A 23467-nucleotide genomic window follows, 5' to 3' on the forward strand; every position below is an offset into this window, starting at 1 on the left:
AAGCGATGGAGGGAATTCTCAGAGGAAACAGGTAGGACGGGAGAGAGAGATTGGTCTCGGACAGAGGAGGCCCCACGGCCCCAGGCCAGGCGAGGAGGCTGGAGTGGATGGAGGTGCGTGTGGCGCTTGCAAGGCTAGCTGCGAGAGCCACCAAACCTGAGACCCACAGTGTTCTCACGGAAGTAGAGAAAGGGAAAGGGCCAGTGAGTTGTGCAGGGGGCTTAAGGAGAGAGGGGACGTTTGGGAATAGTTGTTGAGGGCAATAACGGAGAAGGTTGACCAAGGCCTGGGAAAGGCATTGGTGGTGGGGCCTTGGGGAAATGAAGGAGAAGGTGTGAGGGGCAGGTAGAAGGGAAAAGACACAGCTGAGCAGGGACTCAGAGCTCGAGGGGATGTGAGGTCCCCGCCTCATGAACCTTCCCCCTTCTCAAGTGCCAGAAGGGAGCCAGACTGTCCACAGTGGACAGGCTGGGGACGGGGGTCATTATTTTAGCATAAAAGTGATGAGCCGAGCGTGCAGGAGGGCGTGGGACCCTTAGGTCCCTTGTGGATCTACAGCCTCGTGTAGCGGAGGACCGGGACCCCTGGATGGATCTCGAGCTCACAGGCCAAGCAGCAGCCCCTTGATTTGCTGTGCGTTTGAGGTGTTCTACAGGAAGTGCAGAAGCCCTGGCCCCCACTTCCGGTGTCCGGCCCAGGCAGCTAAGGCTAGGCTGGCATCTGGGGTCACCTCCCTTAAAGACTTTCCTTCCCAAGCCACAGAAACGAAAAGAACACAATAGTGGTTGGGACCACACCCCTCAATGTATGGCTGTGGACTTGGCCGGCATGGATTCTGCCACAGTCTCTGCGTATGGTGCTCAGTCGTGTTTGTGGCCCCAACCCCCGGCTCTAATGACCTCCTGTTGTCCCCATGACTGGGGCAGAGGAGGATATGGTAATAATTAATTAACATAATAAAAATAAGTATGATTGCTAACTGAAACTGCCTGTATTACCTCATGACTGAAAGGTGAATTGAATTATTCCCGTTTTTCAGATGAGGAAACTGAGGCTCAGTGAGTAAGTCATCCAGACTGTAATTTTCAGGCCTGGGGTCAGAGACCCTGCCTACCTAGTAGCTGTGTTCTCACTAGTAAATCCTCTGCCTTCCCATAATCTCTTCATCCTTTTTGTTGAATGTGTGGGTAGAGGAAAGGAAATGTCTGTAGAAGGGCACAGGGGTCAGGGGACCAGGCTTGGACTCAGATGACATACTGTTCAGTCTCAACTCTGTCACCCAGCTGGGTGGCCTTGGATACGTCGTGCCCAGTCAGGGGCACCATGCACCACAGGCCACTGGCCATTCTAATGGATGTCAGTCCTGGAAGCTGGTTATACTGGAGTACATGGGCTTGTATGAACCTTGTCCCCCTAGGCGCAGGGCCAGGTGCCTTACCCCGGGCTCACCCCCTCTGAGCCTCCACAGCCCCCATCGTCGCTCTCTCTCTGCTCTGTTCATAGGCCCCTCCACCAGCTTCAGTTCTGCCAGGTTCAGCCGGCGACCCACCTGTCCTGACACATCCGTGGCTGGCAGCCTCCCCACACCCCCCGTCCCGAGACACAGGAAGAGCCACAGCCTGGGCAACAAGTGGGTAATGCATTGGGCCCCTCGGGCTCTAGAGGGGCTGAGCATGGGACCTGAGCTGACAGGCTGGCCCGCTGGGGCCCTCCCACCCCACCTAGGAGTGCTGACCGGTGCTCTTGCCATCCCTGCCCAGTGCCCGCTCCTCAGACTGGCACAGGGTCAGGAAGAGGTGGGTGGGGCTTGCACAGCACACACTAGGTACTAGTGGGGGGTGTCGCGGTGGGAGTGCTGCTGGTGGGGCCATCACTGGTGGGGCCATCACTGGTGGGGCCGTCACTGGTGGGGCCATCACTGGTGGGGCCATCACTGGTGGGGCCATCACTGGTGGGGGTTTTGCAGGTGGGGGTTGTCACTGGTGGGGGCTGTACTGCTCAGTAGCTGATAGAGGAGGAGGCATGCAGGGAAGGGCAGGGAAGGGTGGGACTCCTTGCGTAAGTCTGCCCAAGCTCCGTGAGTGCCACCCTTGTGTAAACCCTAGAGTCCAGTGGGCACTGCAACTGTCATCCAGGGCAGCTCTAGGGGACTTCATGTGCCTGCCAGTGAGTCTCTGCTTGCCAGTTGCTCGAGAGAGCCTGCCGCCGCGTCACCCCGCTCTGTGGGGCTGACATGTGTGCTCCTCGGTATGGTCAGGACGGTTACGCCTGTGTCCCCAGATGTTGGGCACAGGCTCCTGAGCAGTGGGGCCATCCCTCCCTCCCTGTCTTGTTCCTTCCTGCCTTATTCCCATCTCCCCTTTTTTCCTCCCTCGCTTCCTTCCTCCCTCCTTCCCTCCCTCCCTTATTCCCTCCCATCTTTCCTTTCTTCCTTCTTTCCTTCCTTCCCTCCTTCCTTCCTTCCTTCCTTCCTTCCCTCCCTCCCTCACTCCCTCCCTCCCTCCCTCCCTCCCTCCTTCCTTCCTTCCTTCCTTCCTTCCTTCCTTTCCCTCCCTCCCTCCCTCCCTTCCTCTAAGACAAGCTTCAGCCAGCCCAGGCTGGCCCTGGAGTCGCTCACAGGCTAGAGGGAAAGTGGTTTCCCCCTGAGTGTTCAGGGCTTGCTCTGTGCTAAATACTCTGCTGCGTGGCTGTCAGGCATTATCTCACTGAGCCCCTGCCGCCTCCGAGGTAGGTGCTGTCTCAGCGCATTGTACGAGTGAGTCCGACGAGTTGAATGGGGTGAAGTACCTTGTAATGCTGAGAAAGGATGGAGCAAGACTTTGAACCAGGCATGTGTGACTGCAGAACCAGCCATGACCGCAGGGTCACGTCCCCCTTCTTTGGTGTGCCCCATTGCTCACCAGCACCACCCACTCAACTTGAGCCTCATAATCATCTTGGGACACAAGTAGGGCGAATATCATTGATCCCCATCTGACACATGGAGAAACTGAGGCCCAGAAAAAGGAGGTGACTTGCCCAAGGTCACGCCATGAGATAGGGCAAAGGCTGGACTTGTGCCTGGTTCTGGGTGGAGGTCTTCTCCCTGCAGGTGCACCATCTGCTCAGGACCCCAGGGCAGGTGTAACCACTGTTACTCCATAGATAAGGAGCTTGCCTTCTTTCTTCCTTTCCGTTTTCCAGTATGATGTGTCAGTTGAGTGTAGTTGAGAGTAAAAGTGCGACATTCCCATCGGAGAAAGCGAGGCACCTGCTGGATGACAGTGTCCTAGAGTCTCGCAGCCCCCGCAGGGGCCTCGCCCTCACCTCCTCCTCTGCCGTCACCAATGGACTCTCCCTAGGTAAGCGTCCGGCCTGCACACCACAGCAGGGGGCCGCAGCCGGCGTGTACTCGTGTCTGTCTGTCACTGTGCAACGCCCCGTGGCCCCTCGCCCCTGCAGGAGTCTCCAGAGCCTTATTTCCTGGCCTCCAGGGTGTGACGAAGGTCCCTGGGCTTGTCCTCGTGCTGCTGGTGGCCCTGGGCCCTGAGCATGGCAGGCAAGTGGAAGGGGCAGCCAGACGCACTCCTGAGACCCGCCGTCATTGGTTGGCAGTTGTCGCAGCCTGGCTGCCCCCTCGGTGGGGCTTCTGTCCCCAGGGAGCCACGGGCCCCAGCGTGCAGCTCAAAGGTGGGGAAGCTGCCTGAGGACCTCAGCTGGTGGGCCACCGGGTTCTCACATGTGTCCTCGTCTGTACGCTGAGGAGTCACAGTTAGGGAGGATGAAAACGTGATCTTCAGGGATGAAATTGCATGTCTACGCTTCTGCCAGAAATGTGCTCATGGCAACGGGAGGGACAGAAACTGAGCTGCGGAGGCTGGGAGGGGCGAGCTCCAAGTCAGAGCTGAGCAGTGCTGAGCTCTGGTCTTAGACCCGTCCCTCTGCAGTGCCCAGGTCGCCTCTCATACTGCCATCGGGCCAGGGCATTCTCTGCTGGCTGAGCCCCGTCCACGTGCCTGTGCTTCTGTGTCCTCGTGTCTGTGTGTCTGCTTCCCTTCACACGGAGCCCCCCTGGTGCTGGTGGCAGGCTAGACAGTTGGCAGGCTGGGGGTTCGAGGCCTGTAGGGGGGCTGGCCCATGAGCGTGGGGGCAGGGAAGATGGGCAAGAATCTCGTGCCCCACATCCCTGCGAAATGAGGCCAGTCTCTGAGTCAGTATCACTCCAGCGGGCAGCTCTCCTGCCCCCAGAAAGTCTGTGACAAGCAGGAGTCATGTCTGGCATCCATCTTGGGAAGAGATCATCCTATTAGGACCTCATCAGGGATGTGCAGCACCATGGTTCAGAGGTATTCTTTGGGAGAAGAGTTCTGGGGGCAATATGTCAGGGAAAGGCTGGTTACACCAGGGGATCAGGTCTCTTCTCAGAGATGCTAATATGCTGAGGGCATTATGGGTCTCCAGCAAGGCAGCAGCGTCTGCAGGGTCCCACATTATCTGCTCATGAAACCCTCTCCTGGGAGTGTCCTGTGGCATGGGGTTCTAAGGAACCAGTTTGGGAAATGCCTGCCCAAGAGCCCTCAGCTGGGCCACCCAGCAGGTGTTTTACATCCTGGAAACTTCCTGAGCTGTACCTGAGCCCAGGCCCTGCTCTCCCGGAGACAGAAAACGGTCAGATGCAGTGCTGCCCAGTCTCTGGGCCGGAGATGATCAGGCCATTTAATTCTCGGCTCCAGTACTCGGGAAACTCAGGTGTATTTCTGTTGGAGCTGAAAGCCTGGGAGCAGGTCACCATGTGTATGTGCCCGGTTTGAAGCTGCACTGGTCCTCTCTATCCTGTAACTCCCAAGGGGCCAAGACCTCTTCCTTCCCCCTTTCCCACTGCCCAGCCTCGGTGCCAGCAGGCAGCCCAGGCAAAGAGCACTGAACTGAGGAGTACACAGGCGCTTGGCCGTGTGAAGTGACAGGAAGAAGTCTCCATGCTGCCCTTGTGGCCAGAGGCGGCCTGAGGGGAGGGTCGAGCCCCTCCCTGTGTGCACACTGGCCTGAAGGGGCCCACCCTCCAGGCTGTGTCTAATGCTAGGCTGAGGCTCTGTGACCAGTGTCTAGTCAGGCCCTGACCCTTGAGGGAAGCACTCATTTGGCCTCTGTCGTCACCAGGTGAGCCTGTTCTAGCACTGGCTTTGCTCGGGCCCAAAGGGAGGCAGTGGTAGAGCCACCAGGCCAAAACAGAGGCCTAAGGACCCAGACCCCAGTGGGCCTGGGGCCGGCAGCTGCAGCCTTCCGGGAGGCAGTGGGAAGGGAGTAGGGGACCCACCTGGGAACAGTGGGATGGATGGTTCTTTCCACCCTCCCAGAGTAGAGAGGCAGAAATAGAAGCAGCACAGACCTAGTCACAGTGCCGTCCACAGGGTCAGGAGGCTGTCTGTCCGGCACATCTGTGGATCTCAGGGGCCTGGGCCCAGTGAGCCAGGAGGACAGGCCCCTCTGGGGTGAGGGTGCCTTGCTCATTGACCTGTGTTCCTTTTCCAGGCAGTAGTGAGAGCTCAGAGTTTAGTGAAGAGATGTCTTCAGGGCTGGAAAGGTGAGTGTGGCCTCAGCTCAGCCTCCCCGCCAGGGGAGGTGCTCAGGGCCCCAGGGAGGTGCAGACAGTTCCAGGCAGGGACCGGCCCGCCAGCCTCACCCACTGGTAGCTGGGCCCAGGGGCAGGACCGACGGGGATGGGATGAGGGGTCCAGCCCCCTGCCTGAGCAGCCCCACTCGTCGTCTGGTCCCGAGCCAACCCAGGAGCCCAAGGCCAGTGCCACTGCCTCAGGCTGAGCTGCTGAGGAAAGCTGGGAGCAGATTTGGTCTGAAATGTGGGTTCTTGAAACCAGAAGCCCGAGAATGAGCCTCATCTGCAGATGGGTGCATGGCTCCGCCTGGTGGGGTCTGAGAGTGTTGCACCCACATGGTCTCAGTCTTTGGGCTGACACCCAGCCTGCTGGGCACTGGTGACAGCGGAGTGGCTCCCTCAACCCCGGGTTTGACTCCCTGCACGGAGCCCATCTGTCCCGGGAATTGGGCCTCCTGCTCAGGAATTCCCCTACGGCACCTACTCCACGTACTGATGCTTTCTGTGTGCCAGGCGCCAGCTGGGCTCTGGGAAGACCAGGGACTCTGTAATGGGGAGCTCCCATAGTCTCGGCACCACCAAAGGTGAGGGAAATCATGGACTCTGAGAAATCCAGTGACATAGGGTCGCGAGAGGCAGGTTTGCACCGTCCTTCAGAGTGGCCCCTCCACAAGCATGTGGGGCCTGTGTGTACAGACAGGCACACACACTCACACTCCCAGTTATACACTCTCACAAGACACACACACACACACATTTATGTCTGCATACACACATACACGTGGGTGTGATCACACACATGCATGCACATACATACCTCACATACATGTGTGCACACACATGTCCTCTAACACGTGGGGTACACACACACGCATGCACACACATACCTCTCACACATACGTGTGTGTGCACACTCACACACACACTCCTCCTCTGCTGCTGAAGCCTCTTCCCTCCTCAGTCCCCATAATCATAAAATGGCCAGAGGAGGGGAATCCCTCCCAGCGTCCCCACAGGGCAGAGGGACGGAACGCGGTGATGAGTGTCTTTGTGGAGCGTCGCCTGTGTGCCAGGCCCTGTCCTGGTCCCACTGAATCCTCAGGCACTCCTACACACTGGTTATTCATAGTGTCCCCATTCTGTGCGTGTGAACAGCGAGGCTCAGAGAGGTGAAGTGACCTGTCCTGCTTCCTAGTCCTCTGCTGGGGCAGACGTGCCCCAAATCCACAGCCTCCTGACCCCTGAGCCCACCTCTCTACTGCTGTGCTCCAGGCCCCATCCAGAGGCCACTGGCCTCACATCGGTCAGTCAGTCTGTCTGTCCTTGAAGCCCTAGATGGAGGGCAAAAAATGGGGAGCAATAATGACATCAGCCCTCAGGGCCCTTCCCTCTGTCTCAACTCCAAGACTCGTAGAAGGATATTTGTTCTCATTTGGGGAGCTCAGGTGGGTGGGCCCCACTGCCCTCGCTCGGGGGCCACCCCGCAGTGGGTGAGAAGCAGGCAGGCACCAGAGGCGGACTCCAGATCAGCCGAGTACATTTGACTTTCTCAGCACCAGTCGGGGGACTCCTGGGAGACCCTGAGCATGGGGCTTACAGGGAAGCCAGCATCTCTCCTGGCCACAGGCCACTGAGGGGACACAGAGGGGGCAACACAGGCAGTGCCAAAATCCTGAATATCACCCAGACCTGGACCTAGTTGTTGGCTCCTTTTTTCCTCCCTTCCTTCCTCCCTCCTTTCCTTCATTGATTCATTCATGCATTCACTCATTCATTTGTTCAGTAGGCATTTATTAAGCATCTACTCCCTGCCAGACAGCACGCTAGTCATGGAGGGCAGCAGAAACCGTTCCTGCTGAGCACCCACGACTGAGATTAGAGTTCCTAGGAAGGAAGATGGTGAAAAAATTTCTGACTCAGCGAGATACGCTGTACTCAGTTCAATGGGGAACACCGTGAGATACTGCATTTCTTTTTCTCTCTTTCACTTAGAATGTAGCATTAGATTTACTATCCATCCAAATGTCTATAATAGGTGCTTTGGGGGTGAGATCTCCTGCAACCACTGGTCTCACGGCTCGGTCATCTGCGCAGGCCCAGCCCTGCCTCCAGCAGCCTTCAGGACATCCTGCAGGGAGAATGTCCTGTTTCTCATTCTCTTGGGACCTCCTTGCTGAGCGTAGCAGGAGACAATCTGCTCTGGAAGGTGCCCATGGGGCTAGGAGATCCCCTCCTGCCCCTCGGAGACCCAAGGCCACCCTGGCAATCGATGACAGCTGCCTTTTGGCCTCCAGCTCCTGTGGCCCGGCCTCCAGTCTCCATTTCCATCCTGCACTAGCCTCTTTTCATGTCCACCAGAAAGAATCCACTCCTTCAAAAGCACGTGAGCATTCTAGAGTTTCCTAGAGGGGAGGATTTACCTCACTCTGAAATCTTCATTATATGTTATTTTCTCTCACAGTTCAGTGACCACTGTTCAGGTAGCTGCTTGGGCCCCCTTTATTCCCAACCTTTGCCCACCCAGGGCTCAGCCCCACTGAGTCCTCCCTGTATCCCGGCCTCCCCCAGGCCACATTGCTTCTGCCCTGTAAAGGGGGGGCAGATTCCCCCTTCCCCAGAAGGCCAGGTGTCACCCTGCCTGGGCCCAGAGGCCAGCATCTGCCCCGAAAGAGTCTGCAAATCACTTTCCAGCAAAGTGAGCCTCCCCTCCCAGAAACCCCGCCAGCTGTGCCCAGCAGGCACTATAAGAGCACAGTTCTCTCTGCGTCTTCCTATCCGCATGGGTGGACAGTGGCCTCAGAACCAGAGCCAAGGGAGCAGGAGAGGGCTGGGCCACACCCAGCGGCCAGGCTGGGGGGCGTTGTTAACACCTTGCCCCACAGCCCTGAAGCTTAGAGACTACAACCTTGAATTGACTCGCCCAGGCCCCCAGCCCTGCTGACAGGGTCGGCCCAGGCCAGGAAGAGAAGTGGAGCCAGAGACCAGTGTGAAGGGCAGGGAGGCCCCAGGCCAGGGACCCCCGCCACAAGCACACAACTTTCGTTGGCTTGAGGGCACCTCTGCATCTCTCTTTCTGCCACGGGGAGCAGACGGACAGGAGGGTTCCCATTGTTTGGCCAAGGCTGGCAAGTTTGCCTTCCCCGAGTTTATACACACAGACATTTCAGCCTGGCGGTCCAAAGGCGATCCTTGGGTGGCAGCTAGAGTTCAGGCTGTGTCCAGTGCTTTCTTGAGGTGGCCATCCTTAAAGAGTGCCCATGTGGGAGCCCACAGGTTCCCTGGGACCTGCCGCACTGCTCTCTATGGGGTGGGCCAGGCGCAGCGGTGGCACAGCCACCAACCCCTGTTCTTGCTGGGACTGCGGAATGAGGGGTCGGGGAACAAAGGGGACTTTCTGCTGCTGCTGCTGCTTATCCTCCTGTCCCCTCATTGATCCATCTCAGCAAGGTCATAGGGCTTGTGTGCTGGGGGGCGGGGGTGTCGGTGGCCATACCCAGGGAGGCATTGGTCATTCCTCAGCCCCCTGGGCTGCCCTAAAGACCTTCCCCTGTCTCAGGGCCCAGGATGAGGACAGAGTGGGGGTCCTGGGTGAAGGCCCTCAAGAGCCAGAGGCTGGAGTCACTGGGCAGGGGGGAGGCCTTCTCTCTTAAGACGCTTCCTCGTGCCCTCAACCGCCTCAGTGTCCTGGGAATGGGGACAAAGACAGAAGAAGAGCCCTCTGTCACACTACTTTCCCAGGAAGGGGAGGGAGGGGGCCCTGAAAAGGCATTGTCCACGTGGACTTCGTAACTGGAAAGCAGGGAGTGTGGATGCTGCACCAGGCTGACCTGGAGCAAACCTCGGGCTTCGCAGAAACGGAGGGGGAAGAGGATGTGTTCGTCAGGCCCATCAGTAGAAGGCTGCAGGCGCTGCCGTACACCGACTTTGGCTCTAAAACTGAGAACAAGAATGTCAGCCTAAGAGTTACAATTATTACATGACATTTCTAAAAAGAGGAACAAAAGGGATGCTAGAGATATACGTAGGCAAGAAAATACATAAGGTCATTCATCTGGGTTATCTCTGAGTTGTAGGGTTAGGAGTGATTTTCTTCCTTTATTTTTGTCTGTATTCGCCAACATTTCCACAGTGGGTGAATGTGTCTTTTACACCCAGAAAAAAAATTGACATTTAATTTTTTTAAAGAAGATACCATCAAAAATGTTTACTGATCAGTTTTTAAGAGGCGAAATATGAAAGTACGTCACCAAGTTCATTACAGAGGCTCATGAAAAAGACGTGTCACACACAATGTGTCCAGCAGGGGGACCAAGTCAGACTGCGGGTTCAGGAGTGGCTTCTGGTACAGGTGACAGTACAGTTAAAGTCCAAGGACAGTTGGTGAAGAAAACCACAGTGGGCCCTCGAGGGGTCCTGGGCCTGAGGAGACTGCGGCCTGAGTCGTGTCCCAGGATGGCAGGGGTGGCCCAGGAATGCTTGGTGTCTCTAATACGTGGCCACAGGAGAGCTGGGCTCCAGGGTGTGTCCTGGCCCCTGACGTTCATGATGTGCCCTGTAGTGCAAGATCACGGTCTGGCTTCCGGACGTAGCCGGTCCTGCTGGGTGGGGCCTGCCGTCAGGAATCGTCCTGTCTCAGTGACCTTGGGCACGTCTCTCAACCTCCCTGAGTCTCAGGTCCCTTGATGCTGCAGTGAGGGTGCTCACAGGAAATACTTTGCACATCCGTGGCGTTGCTCTGTTTGGGATTTTTCTGAGTGTCACTTTGTACGAGCCCAGGGCTCTAAGGCTGGGTGGGGTAAAGGGAAAATTGCCCAGACGGCAGTTCAGTCATCATGGGATGGTTGGACTACAGTGAAGGTGTGTCCACCAGCCCCGGTCGGCGCCCAGGATGCGTGGAACTGGGGAGAAGGCCTGTTAAGGGGACGCTGCTGACAGTCGGCCCCGCAGGTGCTCTAGGGTGTCAAGGAGGTGGGGTGATGCAGATTCTGTCTGTGTGAGGTTACTTGTTCTTCTTAGCTGGTGGAATCTTCCCACATCTTTAGGGAGACCCCAGGACGGTAGAGTCATGGCAGCAGAGCCCCAGGCCTGCTACCTTGAAATCGGTTTTTAGTACCACTCTTTTCCTTCCTTGAGGAAAGCAGAGGTCTCGGGCAGATGTCCTGGGTTTGCCAGGTTACAAGGGCAAGAGGCCTCTTGAGCCCCAAACTCTGCAGCATTTTGGGAGTGGGAAGTGAAGCTCTGGAGGCAATCCTGGAGGTAAGGGGTTCACTTCGACTGAAGTGCAACCGTGACAGTGTCTGTTTTCAGGGTCTGTCACAGAGGGCCTTGTCCCTCAGCCCGCCCTTTGGCTAAGGGCCAAGAATCCCCCAGGCTCACGTCCCTCAGCTGTCACCCCTCAGTGTGGTTTCCTCAGGTCTGTCCTGCTCTGGTCCGCCGTTCTGCTCTGCCACGGGTGGGGCGTCTGCTTCTGATTTCCCTCAAAGAGCCCATCTCTTGCCTTGTTCTGAGCAGAAGACACTGAAGTCTGGCACGTGAGGCTCCACCCAGGAGCTTAGGCCCCTCTGAGCGTGAACACTGGGCAAGGGTACCAGGGCCTTCTGCTTGACCTGTGTTTGGGCGCCTGCTGGGGGCGGGGCCCTGCCTCACCTGCGGCTTTATAGGTAGCCAAGAAATCTCTGCCACAACCTCTTTGGCCAATACCTCCGAGCTCCAGGGTCAGGTTCCAGGAAGTGGGCAGGACTCTCCTGTCTCCTGTCAATCCTTCTCTGTTTATCTGCTATACTCCCCTCTCTCCCTGCGGACCAGCTTTCTAGACGCCTCAGCTCACAGAAGGATCATGAACACCTCACAGCTCCCAAGTTGACATGTTACGGCTTCACCCAGCCACAGAGCCTGACCTTCAGTCTCTCAAATGTGGTTCCTAATTGCCAGGAGAGAAAAAAATCTGATTGACCTGGCTCAGATCAGGTGTTGTTATATCCACGCAGCTAAACTTGCAGGACAAATTTGGCTCCTCTGGACCCACTCAGTGGGTCAGGGACAGTGCCCAGGGAAGAGTGAGGGACTCACAGGCAGTAAAAGTCCTTTCACAAGTACTGCCTGAGGATGTCCCAGGGCCCAGCAGAACTCAGGCGGGCAGCTTCCTGCCTGCAGATGAGGGGGAATCATCAGGCCAAGCGCTACCCTGATGGGCTGGCTGTCCCCTGGTACAGGACAGCACCAGTACCTGGACCCTTCCACAGCAACGCTCCCACCAGGGGCTCTGTGCACTTGAGACAGAAGAATTGGGGGACCCTGTTTCTGCTAAGGCGAGATTACTGAGGTCCCAGTGTGGTTTTCATCCAAGACTTCTCCCTGCTCCCCAGCCTCCTAGACCAGTAACAGGAACCCCCAGGTACCTAATGTTGACCTAGAAAACTATCGAGAGGAAGACGCCTGTCAGACCTGCCTTGGCCCGTCTGAATTCCCAGGGTGCTGTTGGCTCAAGCAGTCCCCTGTCTGCTTCCACCTCAACTGCAGCACCCACTCCTCCTTTTTCTAGTGTTGTGACCTTGGGCAAGTTACTCCAGCTCTCCAGGCCTCACATGCCTTATCTGTAAGGTGGGGGTAAGAATAGTGCCGGCCTTCCAGTATTGTTGATTAAACAAGATAATGAGTGAATACTGCTTAGCTCATTACCTGGCACCCATCGTCCCCTTCATCACCATCGCCATCACACATCACCCCATCACCCCATCACCCGCACCCCCTCATCTTGCACAGCCTTTGGGACTGAGCTGTTCTGCTCGGTTGCCAACCTACATCTTCCCCAGACCAGATTTCCATATGACGAGGGTTGCCTGCTATAGCCCCTCTTCATGCCACCCCCCAAGGTCCATCCCTGGGAGGGAACAGGAAAACGGCCTTCCTGGGATACATTCTGCTCAGCCACACGTTCCCAGCACGATGCTGGGAAGACTGCCTATGGCTCTGGAGTAGGAGCTCCCACGTCACTCAGATAAAGCCCATGATTTCTGGAGTCAGATACCGCTGCCCATTCATTCTGCATTTTCTGGCCCTGAACATTCAAATAGCAAATCTTCTCAAAGCAGGGAAGTGAGCTGGCCCCGGTGGCTGAAGATCCTGGCTCCTCTGTGCTGGAGCTAGTCTGCCTGGGCCCATCCGGAGCCACCCCGCAGGTCACACCCTCCTCCTGGCCTGCGGCGCTCACCTTGGGAGGGAAGGATGGCCGCCACAGCCCTGACTCTATTCTCCTAAAATCTGGCCTTGGGAAAAGTCACCGGTACACTGCTCTTCAAGGCCAGGGTCACTCCCCCAGGCTGCAGGGGGAGCCAGCTCTGACTCCCCCACCCGAGCAGCCTGACTGACTGCGCCCCCCACTCACCTGGGAAAGCCAGCCTCCTTTTGTGAGCACTTCCATCTCCATTCCTAATGACAGGCCAGTGGGGTGGGACAAGTGGCTTCACCTCCCTGAGCCTCAGTTTCCTCTTCTAAGGCAGGGTGAGAACAGTGCCCCCTCACAGAGTTGGGAAGGACAGTGTGTGACAGCACTTAGTTGTCTCATAGTAAGCAGTCGGTAATGGCAGCTGCTCTTAACTGCCAGGCAGCCAAAACCACCAGGACACTCCCTCAGGGAAGCCCAGGGACCAGGGACCCCAGAGGTACCCCCACCCCCACCCCCTCAGAGATCCAGGGCCTAAGAACAGTGTGGCCGTCCAGTCTGAGACACTCACAGAGCCTGTTTGGCGTGAGCTGCAGCAGACACCTGCAGGGACAGTGCCCATGGCAATGCCCAGTGCCACATGGGACACCTCAGCCTGTCCCCACCCGAAAGGGGTGGGTGGATCTTGGGCTACAGAGTCAGACAGACCTGGGTTCAAGTCCTGGCTAACCAGGCTCAAACCTCGATCAACGGTCCACATTATTGAGCCTCAGTTTCCCCATTCTGAGGAGGATAATGGTGCTTGAACAAAACTACCATGGGAGAGTGAGTGTATGGCCTGGTACGCAGGGGCCCTCAATAACTCGTGACCCCTCCGTGAGCTGCCCCAGTGACCGCGGAGTCCCTGCACCCCCCACCAGCCCAGTGCACTTTGGGAGCACCTCCTCCAGGAAGAAGGTGAGGATTGACTGCATGAAAGGCGAGACTGGGTGAAAGACGCTGATGCAGTGCTTCCAACAACACGGCAGTCCTGCCCAGCATCTGCTAAGCGGCAGCCATACTGTCTCCACAAGGCGGGAGAACGGTGAAGAAAAGGTAGCAGCACCCCCCACACCGCCCGGTGAGGGGCTGCTGGGCTCCGCCGACAGTCCACTGTCGTCACACACTTTTCTGGGGCTCCGGGAAAAGAAGACTCCTGAGAAGAGAGGTGGGCAGAGGAGCCAGAGGAGCCCGATCTGGGAAGGGAGGCGCCATGCCCAGCTCCACCCTGAGGCAGTTTGGAGCAGAAGTCCAATCAAACGTGGAGAACCCCTGGGCACACAGGGTGTCACCGTAGGAAAGTTTGCTGTCAGCCCCCGCCCTGACTCGTGGCTGGGAGCAACGCATCCCTGGGACTGAGCCCTCCGACTAGCCTGCTGAAGCACAGGGTGGTGACATCATGGTGTCACACCCAGTGGTGCGGTGCACGGCAGGTATGGCCAGTCACCGTGAAGTTGCTGAAGCTTTTCATAAATTAGAGCAAGTTCATCGTTACCTGTAGTGTCCCGTTCACTCGCTGCATTGCGAGCCTTTCTGGATGGAAGACAGGGAGGAGGCCATGGGCCTGTGGGCTGGGTGTCGAGCGTGCCAGGGCCCGGTCTGTGCCACAGCTCATGGTGGGGGTGGGGGGCAGCCTGTGACCGTCACCTGCCAGGGGCTGTGGTGGGGAAAGGGCTGAGACCTGTTAAACACCTAAGGATTTGGGGGACCAAGCACATGCTGCAGTGGTGTCCTAGAGCACGCGACCCGGGTGACCGCCAGACTCCCACCAGCCCTGAACTTGGGCCCCTGGACAGCGGACCCAAGGTGGGCCTCAAGAACAGTCCCTTCCTGAGTGGAGGATGGAGGGGTCCTCGCAGAGGAAGCTGAGCTCAGCTACATGACGCACCTGCCACAAGGACGGAGGATGTCCCCACACCAGCTGCAGGTGTCCAGGGCCACAGGGTAACATGCGGCCACTAGGACTGGCAGTGGAGAGCACAGGGACCGTTTGCAAAGGAAATCTGGAGCTTGTCTGACTTTGTAAGTTGGGCTGCATCCTTGTTTGGCCAACGGGCAAGGAAGGCTGGAGCCAGGGACAGACCATGCTGTAGGGCTGGGGAGAAGGCTGAGGACAAGCCGACACAGGAAGTCATTCTGCTAAGACAGGGAAGCGTAACGAGAGGAGAGAAAGATGGGAGCCCCCCCAAATAGGTTAAGCTTCCTGCTGACCCTGGAAGCAGCACCTGCCCCTGGAAAGGCTCACTGCTGGTGACCGGGTGAGAGAGAAGCCAGCCAGGCAGCCCCCGGAGAGATCCTGGAGCCCGAATTCTTGGACAGAGCAGGTCACAGAGCAGGTTTGGAGAGGACGGAGCCAACAGGAATTCAGTGGTACCTGGTGAAGGACACTGCAATCCGTTCCCCTCGGTCGACGTGCAAGACGGCCCGTAGTTCTGTGTCTCTGCACTTTCAGTGGGGTTTACCATGGAGTATTCGGGCATTTTCTGTTGAACATCTTAACCTCACACTGGAGAAAGAGAGTGTGCCTGGATTTTAGTCACCACCTTGCCACTGGAAGAAGGGTGAACATTTCATTTTAAAAATTAAGGAAATAATTATCTGGAGAGCCAGGGGCTTGCTGGATGGAGGCTCTGGGCTGTTTGTTCACTGACCTGGCAGCTCAGGTGTGCTTGCAGCATGACCAAGGAGGCTGGGGTAAGAATTGGGGTTGCCCTTTCCTGAGCTAATGACCACAGAGTCTGAGATGCTCTGGACCCCTTCAGAGTATCTGGTCTTTCCAGTTTGTTGCTAAAACTCACCCTTTTTCCTCTGAATCAGGGGACGGCTCTATGCCACGCTGGGGCCCAACTGGCGGGTTCCAGTTCGGAATTCTCCGAGAACCCGGAGCTGCGTCTACAGGTATTCATTCATTCATGTGCTCGTTTATTCAATAAATAAACTGTGAGGTGCTTGTTGGATGCTAAGCCCTGTGCTAGTAGCTGCAAATGAGACGGACACGGCCTCTGCCTCAGTCCATGAAGCTGCTGTTATGGAAGAGGTAGAAAATCCCAGGTGCCAGTGGCCTGGAGTGGGTAGGAGTGTTCTGAGGGGAAAGCAGGGAAGGCCTCCCTGGAGTAAAGACTGGAAGAGTGATAGAAAAGAAAGGGAGGGGAGGTGGAAGGGTAATAAGAGCGCCCCCAGCCCACGGGCCCATGAGGCAGAAAGAGCAAGGTGACTGGGAGTGAAGGAAAGTCAGTGTTGGAAACAGTGAGAAAGGAGAGAGGGGTGTGAGATGAGGCCGGGGAGGTGGGCGGAGCCACGTCCGGCAGAGGGTAAGGATGGTGTCAGACAATGGACCGTTGGTGTGAGAGGGGAGGGAGAGGAAGGGTGGTGACAACCAGGTCCTCCAGGCTGCGGTGTGGAGAGCACACGGGGGAGGCAGGAGGGGACGGTGTGAGGCCAGGGCTGAGCAAGAGGAAGACCAAGTTCTGCCCCCAGGTGGGGGGAGTGGCTAAGATGGCTGAGACGGACAGTCAGCCATGTTTGGGACAAGGGATCCAGGCGTCCTTGGGGTTGACTCGGTTGCAGGGGTGGAGGGGTGAGAGAAGAAGACCCCTCGGTTTGTGGCTCAAGCAGCCGGGTGGATGGTGTGCCGTTCACGGGGCTGCGGAGGAAGAGCAGCCTGGGGGGAGGCGACCGGCTGAGGGAGGCGCCTCACATCCAGTGAGCAACAGCTCCTGCACACGTGTGGCTGGAGCTTAGAGGAGAGGTCTGGGCCGGTGCTGCACGTGCACGCCTTTACCTGTGGCAGAGGGTGACAGAGGAGCTCTGAGGAACAGCTGCAGCTCATGGCAGTGTATGTAGCACCTGCCCCCACCTTCTCACTCCACCCCCGTCCCACTTCCTTCATGCTCCTCCAAGGCTCCTGCCAACACAAGGAGGGGCCACCACTAAGGTCAGGAGCGGGGGTTGCTGCTAGGGGCCTGGGTTACGGGGAACGTGTGCACCAAGCCTAGAGCTTTGCAGCACTCAGAAAGATGAGGGAGGTGCAGTTCTAAGGGGGGGTGAGCTCTCTGCGGCCTCGAGGCCCTCCCTCCCTGGCCTTGCCCAACACTGTTGAGTCCTCCGACCTGTGGCAGCATGTGGGCTTGGCAGTGAGGGACCCGTGGGCCCCAGTGAGTGACAGGGTGCCTGAGCTGAGCTCCTCTGGGCGATGTCTGACCAGTGTCTCCCCTTAGCCCCACCGGCCCGTGCACCTGTACACTGGGGAGCTCAGCAGCCGTGCCCACCATGGAGGGGCCTCTGAGAAGGAAGACTCTGCTCAAGGAAGGACGGAAGCCCGCGGTAAGTGCAGGCACCCTTCTGTCCAGAGGCAGCACGGGCATCAGTGAAGGCTGTGGGCTCTGGACACCAGTCAACCAGCCTTCCGGCCCTGGCTGTGCCACTGGGCCTGTGTCCTAGAGGACTTGGCAAGAATGCCGCATGGGGCAGTGTGCACAGTGAGCATGCAGCAAACTGGAGTGTGCAGTTGTCTTGAGGGCACATGGACCTGGAGACCCGGGCAGGTGGGGTGGATACTGCCCCTGGACGTCTGCACAGCCGGGGACGCTCCCATCCAGACCCTCTCCCCCAGCAACACTGTACGGCAGGTCACAACAAGGCAGGGACAAGGAATCAGGAGGCTCTTCAGCCTCCCCCACCAGCCCCCAGGCCATGCGTGCTGGACCAGATGCCCCTGGCTCCATGACCCCACCCGTGGCAGGGCCTCAGCCCCTTGCAAAAGCCTCTCTGTTGTTTCCATGGAGCATCCATAGCAAGCTGCCTGCAGACCTGCCTGGGACCTGCCTCTCTAGTAGCCCCTGCTGGTATCTGCTCTGCCCTTCCTCTCCGGCTCTGGCCCCTGCTTGCCCCTGTCCACTGCCACATAGCCACTTGCCCCTTGGAGATGCCCACCGTGAAGATGCCAGGCCCCAGTCCAGAGGTGGCTCATGGGTGGGGAGGAGTCTTCCCCCAGCCGTGGGCCACACTCTGTCCTTGACCCAGAGTGTCTCAAAGCATCCGGTGACATAGGGCCTTATCTCTAGCAATTGTACAGACTGCCTGCCTCCCTCACACCCCGAGTCCAGGCCTCAGCCATTCTGAGGCCAGAGAAAGATGGTACCCTGAAAGCAGTGTTTTCCCAAATGCTGGTTGGCCCAAAAATGAGTGATGAAATCAGTTTAGTGCGTCATGACCCATATTTTTGGAGTAGAATAGAATAAAAAATAATGGAGTTCCTGACAGTAAAGCCAAGTGCTGTTTCATGGAGCTTCTTTCAGTCCGACATGCATATGCATGTGTGTTGTACACACCTGTGGGGGTCGTCAGAAAGCTACTGCTTTTACATTCTTGGCGACGCAGTTCCACCTAATGTGGGGCGAGGGCCCTGTGGGTTGTGACGCCCACCAGCCTACTCCTGTACGTGCAACCCTCTTCCTTCCAAGAGAGGGTGTTTGCTTTGCCTTTGCAGAACCAGAAGGCCCACCAAAGTGTTTTCCCCAAACCAAGGAGTAGAACCCCTAAATGGGAAGCTCCTGCCTTTACAGCTAGAGAAACAGAAGCCATGCCTGCAGCTTGGCCCTGTCGGTTTTCCCACCTCTAGCCATAAATTCTCCAACTGCATTGCCGTTCATTCTCCACCAGAGCACCCCATGGAAAACACTATGGTTCTTCCAGGCTACGGCTTACCATGTCCGCAATTTAAAAATGTTTTTCTCCAGGACATTCTTGGGCCCAGGTCACCTGAACACAAAAGTTATGCCTTGGCATTGCCCTAGACAAGGTGAAAAAAGGAAGGGCTCTCCGAGTTAAGGAGCAGAGCAGGGAGGTAGGGCTTAGGGCGGATGAGCTCAGAGGCACTGAGAAGGAGTCTCCCTCCTTTAGGGCCTGGGTGCAGGTGGCATCGAGGGGTGTGGGACACCAGGGAAAAGATGTGCCCTTTGCTGGCATTGGTGGGGAAGAGGGGCACATCCTCCCACCCACGTGGTTGGGTCAGGTATCAGGCAGCCAGGGGACTTCCACCCCTCACAGCATGTCACTCTGCCTGCCCTTCCTGTGTAGATGTCGTCGTGGACCAGATATTGGGTCACACTCTCAGGAGCCACCCTCCTGTACTACAGAGCCAAGTCCTTGCGGGGCACAGACAGAAAACACGTAAGTCCTGTGAAAGGACTCTTCATGCTGGCACTTCCTCTTGTGGGAACTGCAGGGGCTGGGTGGAGGAGGGGAGGGCGGTGGGGTGGGAAGGAGGCTTACGTGGCCCAGGTCAGCCTTCCTTGGGCAGTGGAGGCTAGTACCTCCTGCCTATGCTGTTGTTCTCCAGTATAAATCCACACCTGGCAAGAAGGTCTCCGTCGTGGGCTGGATGGTGCAGCTGCCTGACGACCCCGAGCACCCGGATATCTTCCAGCTGAATAACCCTGACAAAGGTAGGCAGTGGGCCCTGAGCCAGGGCCTGCAGCTCATCTCAACCCTGTTTCCTCTTCTGCTAAATGTGCACCTTGAAATAGTAGGAACTTCTGAGGTTGCTGCTTTCCCTTTGCTTTAGACTCTGATGTGGCCAGGTCCTCTCTCTCGTCCATAAAAGCTGTTAGATCATGGTCGGTGTGTCCACAGAGCAGTGTATATGGCAGGAGCCCTTGTGTGGCCTCACCTGTGGCCACCCCTGGAGCAGCAGCCTTAGGGTCTTGGAATAATAATATAACGCTGGATGGCACAGTGACCACGTGGCTGCAAGCGTCTTGCGAGGTTTCCGGGTTGCCCCTGACATTACCTGTGCCATGAGACTCTGGCAGGGCCCTGGTCCAAGGCCAAATCAGAGAAGAAGCCTTTCGCAAGGCCCCACAGTTAACATGCACGGTCACCGCCCATCCTTCTGGTTCTTTCCTATGACCGTGCTGGGAAGAAGGAGAGGTTCTGGGCGCCACCTCGTCCAGGGGCCCCATCTGCACTGACATTCAGAATGGCCATGCCAATCTCCTCCATAGCCCAAGTCACTGACCAAACCCCACGTTTCCCGGGTCTTGGATTCTAGGCAGGCAAACTCACCAGGGCTGTGAAGTCGCCAAGCATCTTCACACCTTCACAGGAATGTTCTAGTGCAGGGCTCGTGTGCATACAAGCCAGTGGGGATCCTGTTCATGGATTCAATGCATCTGGGGTGGAGACCAAGATTCTGCATTTCTAACAAGTTCTCAGGCAAAACGGATGCTGCTGGTCCAGAGACAGCCCCTCGAGTGTCAGGCTCCTAATGTTTTTAGCAGGACAGTAAAGAAACAGGCGCCTCGAAATGCCCTGGGGATGCAGAGGGGAGGAACCACGTTCCCAGCTCTGTTTCTGGGTGATGGAACCCACATCCAGCTGCCCTCAGCCTGGCTGCCATCTGAGTTTCTTCCTCCAGGCTCTGAACCTGGATTAGAGGTGGATTCTTTAGCAAATACAGGCTGCGCCTACACAAGCTTGACCTGGAGACCTCGTGGCCACGGGACCACAAGCCACTCTTGGGCTTTAGCGCAGAGGAAAGCACTGTCACCCACAGAGGGAAACGGGACACAGCAGGTGGCCAGGGTCCATGGGTAGAATTCAAGGTCTCTGGGAAGTTAAGTGGGGGAAAAATTACATCTTTGTTTTCCATGACCTCCAGTCCTTTAATTAGGAGTATTAAAGTACCAGAATGTTCACAATACCTGTAATTTTGTCTACCAGAGAAACCCCAGATGTTTTCCTATCAGGAGTTGCCGCAGACATCTCAGAATCCATCACGCCGTCTCTTTGAAGTGACAGCATCCGACCTCCTGGTCTTGTCCATTGATGAGGAGGCTCATATAGAACTACGTCACTCAGTGGTTTCTTAGGAGTTTGAGAACTGTATTTTATACTGATTTTTTAATATGTTATTTTATGCATTTGAAAACATTATTCTGAGAAACGTCCACAAGCTCCCCCAGAGCCAAAGGCATCATGGGCCGAAAAATGGTCAAGAGCCCTGGGGTGGGCTGGGCGTGTCCTCTGCAGCCCCCATGCTGGCCTTGGGCTGCTCCTGACCTTCCTTCATGGGTTTAGTCACCCATGTTCACATTTATCTTCAGGCCACAGTCACAGACACACCCGCCCCTATGACTCTCTTCTTAACCAGTGGTTTCTCTACCCATCAGGCAATGTTTACAAGTTCCAGACTGGTTCCCGGTTCCATGCAATACTGTGGCACAAGCATTTGGATGACGCATGTAAAAGCAACAGGCCTCAGGTAAAGTCACCAAAATCTTCCTTGTCACTCTTGAAACACCGTCTCCCGCCTTCCGTCACCGCCTGTCAGCTAAGGCCCCAGGCGCCCTCTTTGGTTGAGCCTTTTCCCAGGGTTCAGCAGGGCACCGCCTGCTCAGCTTCGAACAAAGCCCGGCTTCATGAGTCTGCGCCATGTGTCTTGCCCACGGACTATTAGGTGGCAGGTGCGGTATCGCCTCAAGGTTCAGGCAACAGCATCTATTTAGATCATCCCCCCTAAAGTTGATTCATGGGAAGACTCCAAACTGCCTAATGGGCCTCCCGCCCGCCCATCACCCATAGGAATAGCAACAATTCATGTATCCAGAGCCAGCCATGCTGCTGACGAGTGGGGCTCTGGTCTGCTGGGCCTGGCTGGTGGCTCGGTCCCCTCCCCCACCACACCCACCGAGCCAGGAGCAGGCGCATCACGTGAAATGCTTCCCGTGCAGGAGCCGGCCCCGCCCTCCCAGCACCTCTGAGGCCGCTTCTCTTGCCATCTCTGTTTTGCGCTGAGGACACTGTCGCTTAGGAAGTGGCACCATGTGTTTAAGGTCCCATGGTCGGTGTGCGTCTGCCCCACAGGGAATGTGCCCCTGAGCTGTCCGCCTCACGCCTCCGGGGAACCTCTGCTTGCTTAGCCTCCTGCAGTTGAGCTAAGGGCCTGAGAGCACAGCCTCTGCCTTCCCGGCGTGTGAGAGGAATGGCTGCTGCCTCCCCACTCCAGCACAGGAGGGGCAGGCTGGAGCTTCCTCACCCTGGGGGTCGGGTGGGCAGCCGTGGGCTGCGGTGCCAGCATTGGTGCTCCTTTCCCTAAGGCACCTAGCATCGGCCAGGAGAGGGAGCTGGGGAGTTGGGCTCTTCTCAGAGAGCTTGGAATAGACAGGGAAGCTTCTAGCAGGAAGTGTGGGCGCCGCTGGAGGCAGCAGCCCCAAGTGTGAGAGGATCTCAGCAAAGGCCAGTTCACACCCGGCGGGCGGGCGTGTGGGCCCAGGAGGGGAGGGACATCGGTTGTGCTGGTCACAGCACAGTCACAGACTTCTTGGCCCCTCCAACCAGTTCTGTAAGTGGGAGGGAGCTGTGGTGGCATGTCTGTAACATAAATGAGGACATATATGACGAGCTGATCAGATTCTAGCGGATAAGAAACTAGAAAGCAGAGTTGGCAGAAAATCCCTGGCAAACCGAACAGTCGGACAAGATCGATCCAGGGGTAAACTTGAGGTACCTCAGCGAAGCTCAAAACGAGCTGCATTTCAGTCCCTCGACTCCCCCGTCTGCCTGCTAGGAACGTGTCCGAGGGACAAGCTCACACATGCACACAAAGGCACGTGGGTAAGAATGTTCCTGGCAGCACTGTCCTTGAGAGAAACCTCGGGGACCCTCAGTCACTCCCTGTTATGCCACATCCGATAGCGGTTAGGAAGACAGAGGCAGACCCGAGTGTGAGCACTGAAAGGGGTAAGTGACAAAGCAAGCTGTAAGAACGTGGAGGGCGACCTCGTTTGTATTAAGATACACATACACACTTATCACTTGTACGCGTGTGCCTAAAATGATATATAAGCAACTGTCGCTGTAAGTGCCCCTCTCCATGACGGGAAGACCGGGGGCTTTGCTGGGCAGTCACCCCAAGACGGTGCAAAGTAAACAAGGTGTCAGGGCATGAACAAGGCTGGTGCCACCTCTGGTCACTCAAGAGAGGAAGAATGTCCTGACCTCCTCTGCACTGGTCACACCGTGTGTGTGTGGAGGGGGCTCATTAGCTCTGAGTGCCATTCTTGGAGCAGGAGGCTGGGGTGGCTCCGGGTCTGACAGTGACTGACAGCCCTGAGGAGGGCCACCAGGACAGTGGGGGAGGGGAGAGAACAGGGCCTTGGCACTGAGGCGGCCCCAGCTGGGATCACTGATGGTTCCTCTGAGCAAGAGCCCATTGCCCTCTGGGGGAGGGGAGGGGGTAGCCTGAGGGTGGCAGCAGGTCCACAGCAGGTCGCAGGGAACTGGGTCAAACCCATTTGGCAGAACAGGTGTTTGGTCAGAAGGACAATTGACTTTCACATGTGGTAAATGTGGGGTACCGTGGCAAGGTTTTGCTCCTTTTAAGTGTTTCTGTCCTACTTTTAGACCTAAGGGAGGGGGATTTTTTATTTGTCTACTCTTTCCCCTTTTTATTTCTAATTTACTTTCAACCAAATATTTCCGCTCTATGCTGTGTGTAATAATAAAAAGTTGGCAACAACGGAATATTCCACAGCAGAGGATTATTTCCCTACGCCCCAGGCCAGCCGTGTGATGAATGCAAGGGGGTGCCATGCAAGGCAGTCAGAAATGCATCTCCTCTCTTGGGAAATCTCGGCGACTGAGATTAGCAAGGAGATGCATTGTTTCCAATTTAT

General features: G+C 56.8%; 1 protein-coding gene across 6 annotated transcripts in view; it reads left to right on the top strand.

The window, feature by feature from the left end:
• RALGPS1 (Ral GEF with PH domain and SH3 binding motif 1) overlaps positions 1-23467 on the top strand; it is a 246640-nt gene that overhangs the window by 219398 nt on the left and 3775 nt on the right. For 3 of the 6 annotated variants that reach the window (XM_081067247.1, XM_081067246.1, XM_081067248.1), the window contains 8 exons: positions 1504-1630; positions 3184-3341; positions 5509-5560; positions 15609-15689; positions 17009-17114; positions 18870-18962; positions 19132-19237; positions 20963-21054. In XM_081067247.1, coding sequence (XP_080923373.1) covers positions 1504-1630; positions 3184-3341; positions 5509-5560; positions 15609-15689; positions 17009-17114; positions 18870-18962; positions 19132-19237; positions 20963-21054 — 815 coding nt within the window. The remainder of the gene's footprint in view (positions 1-1503; positions 1631-3183; positions 3342-5508; positions 5561-15608; positions 15690-17008; positions 17115-18869; positions 18963-19131; positions 19238-20962; positions 21055-23467) is intronic. The other 3 variants (XM_081067249.1, XM_081067251.1, XM_081067250.1) reach the window with 1 other exon arrangement.

The sequence above is a fragment of the Rhinolophus hipposideros genome, assembly GCF_964194185.1.
Source record: "Rhinolophus hipposideros genome assembly, chromosome: 11".
NCBI lineage: Eukaryota > Metazoa > Chordata > Mammalia > Chiroptera > Rhinolophidae > Rhinolophus > Rhinolophus hipposideros.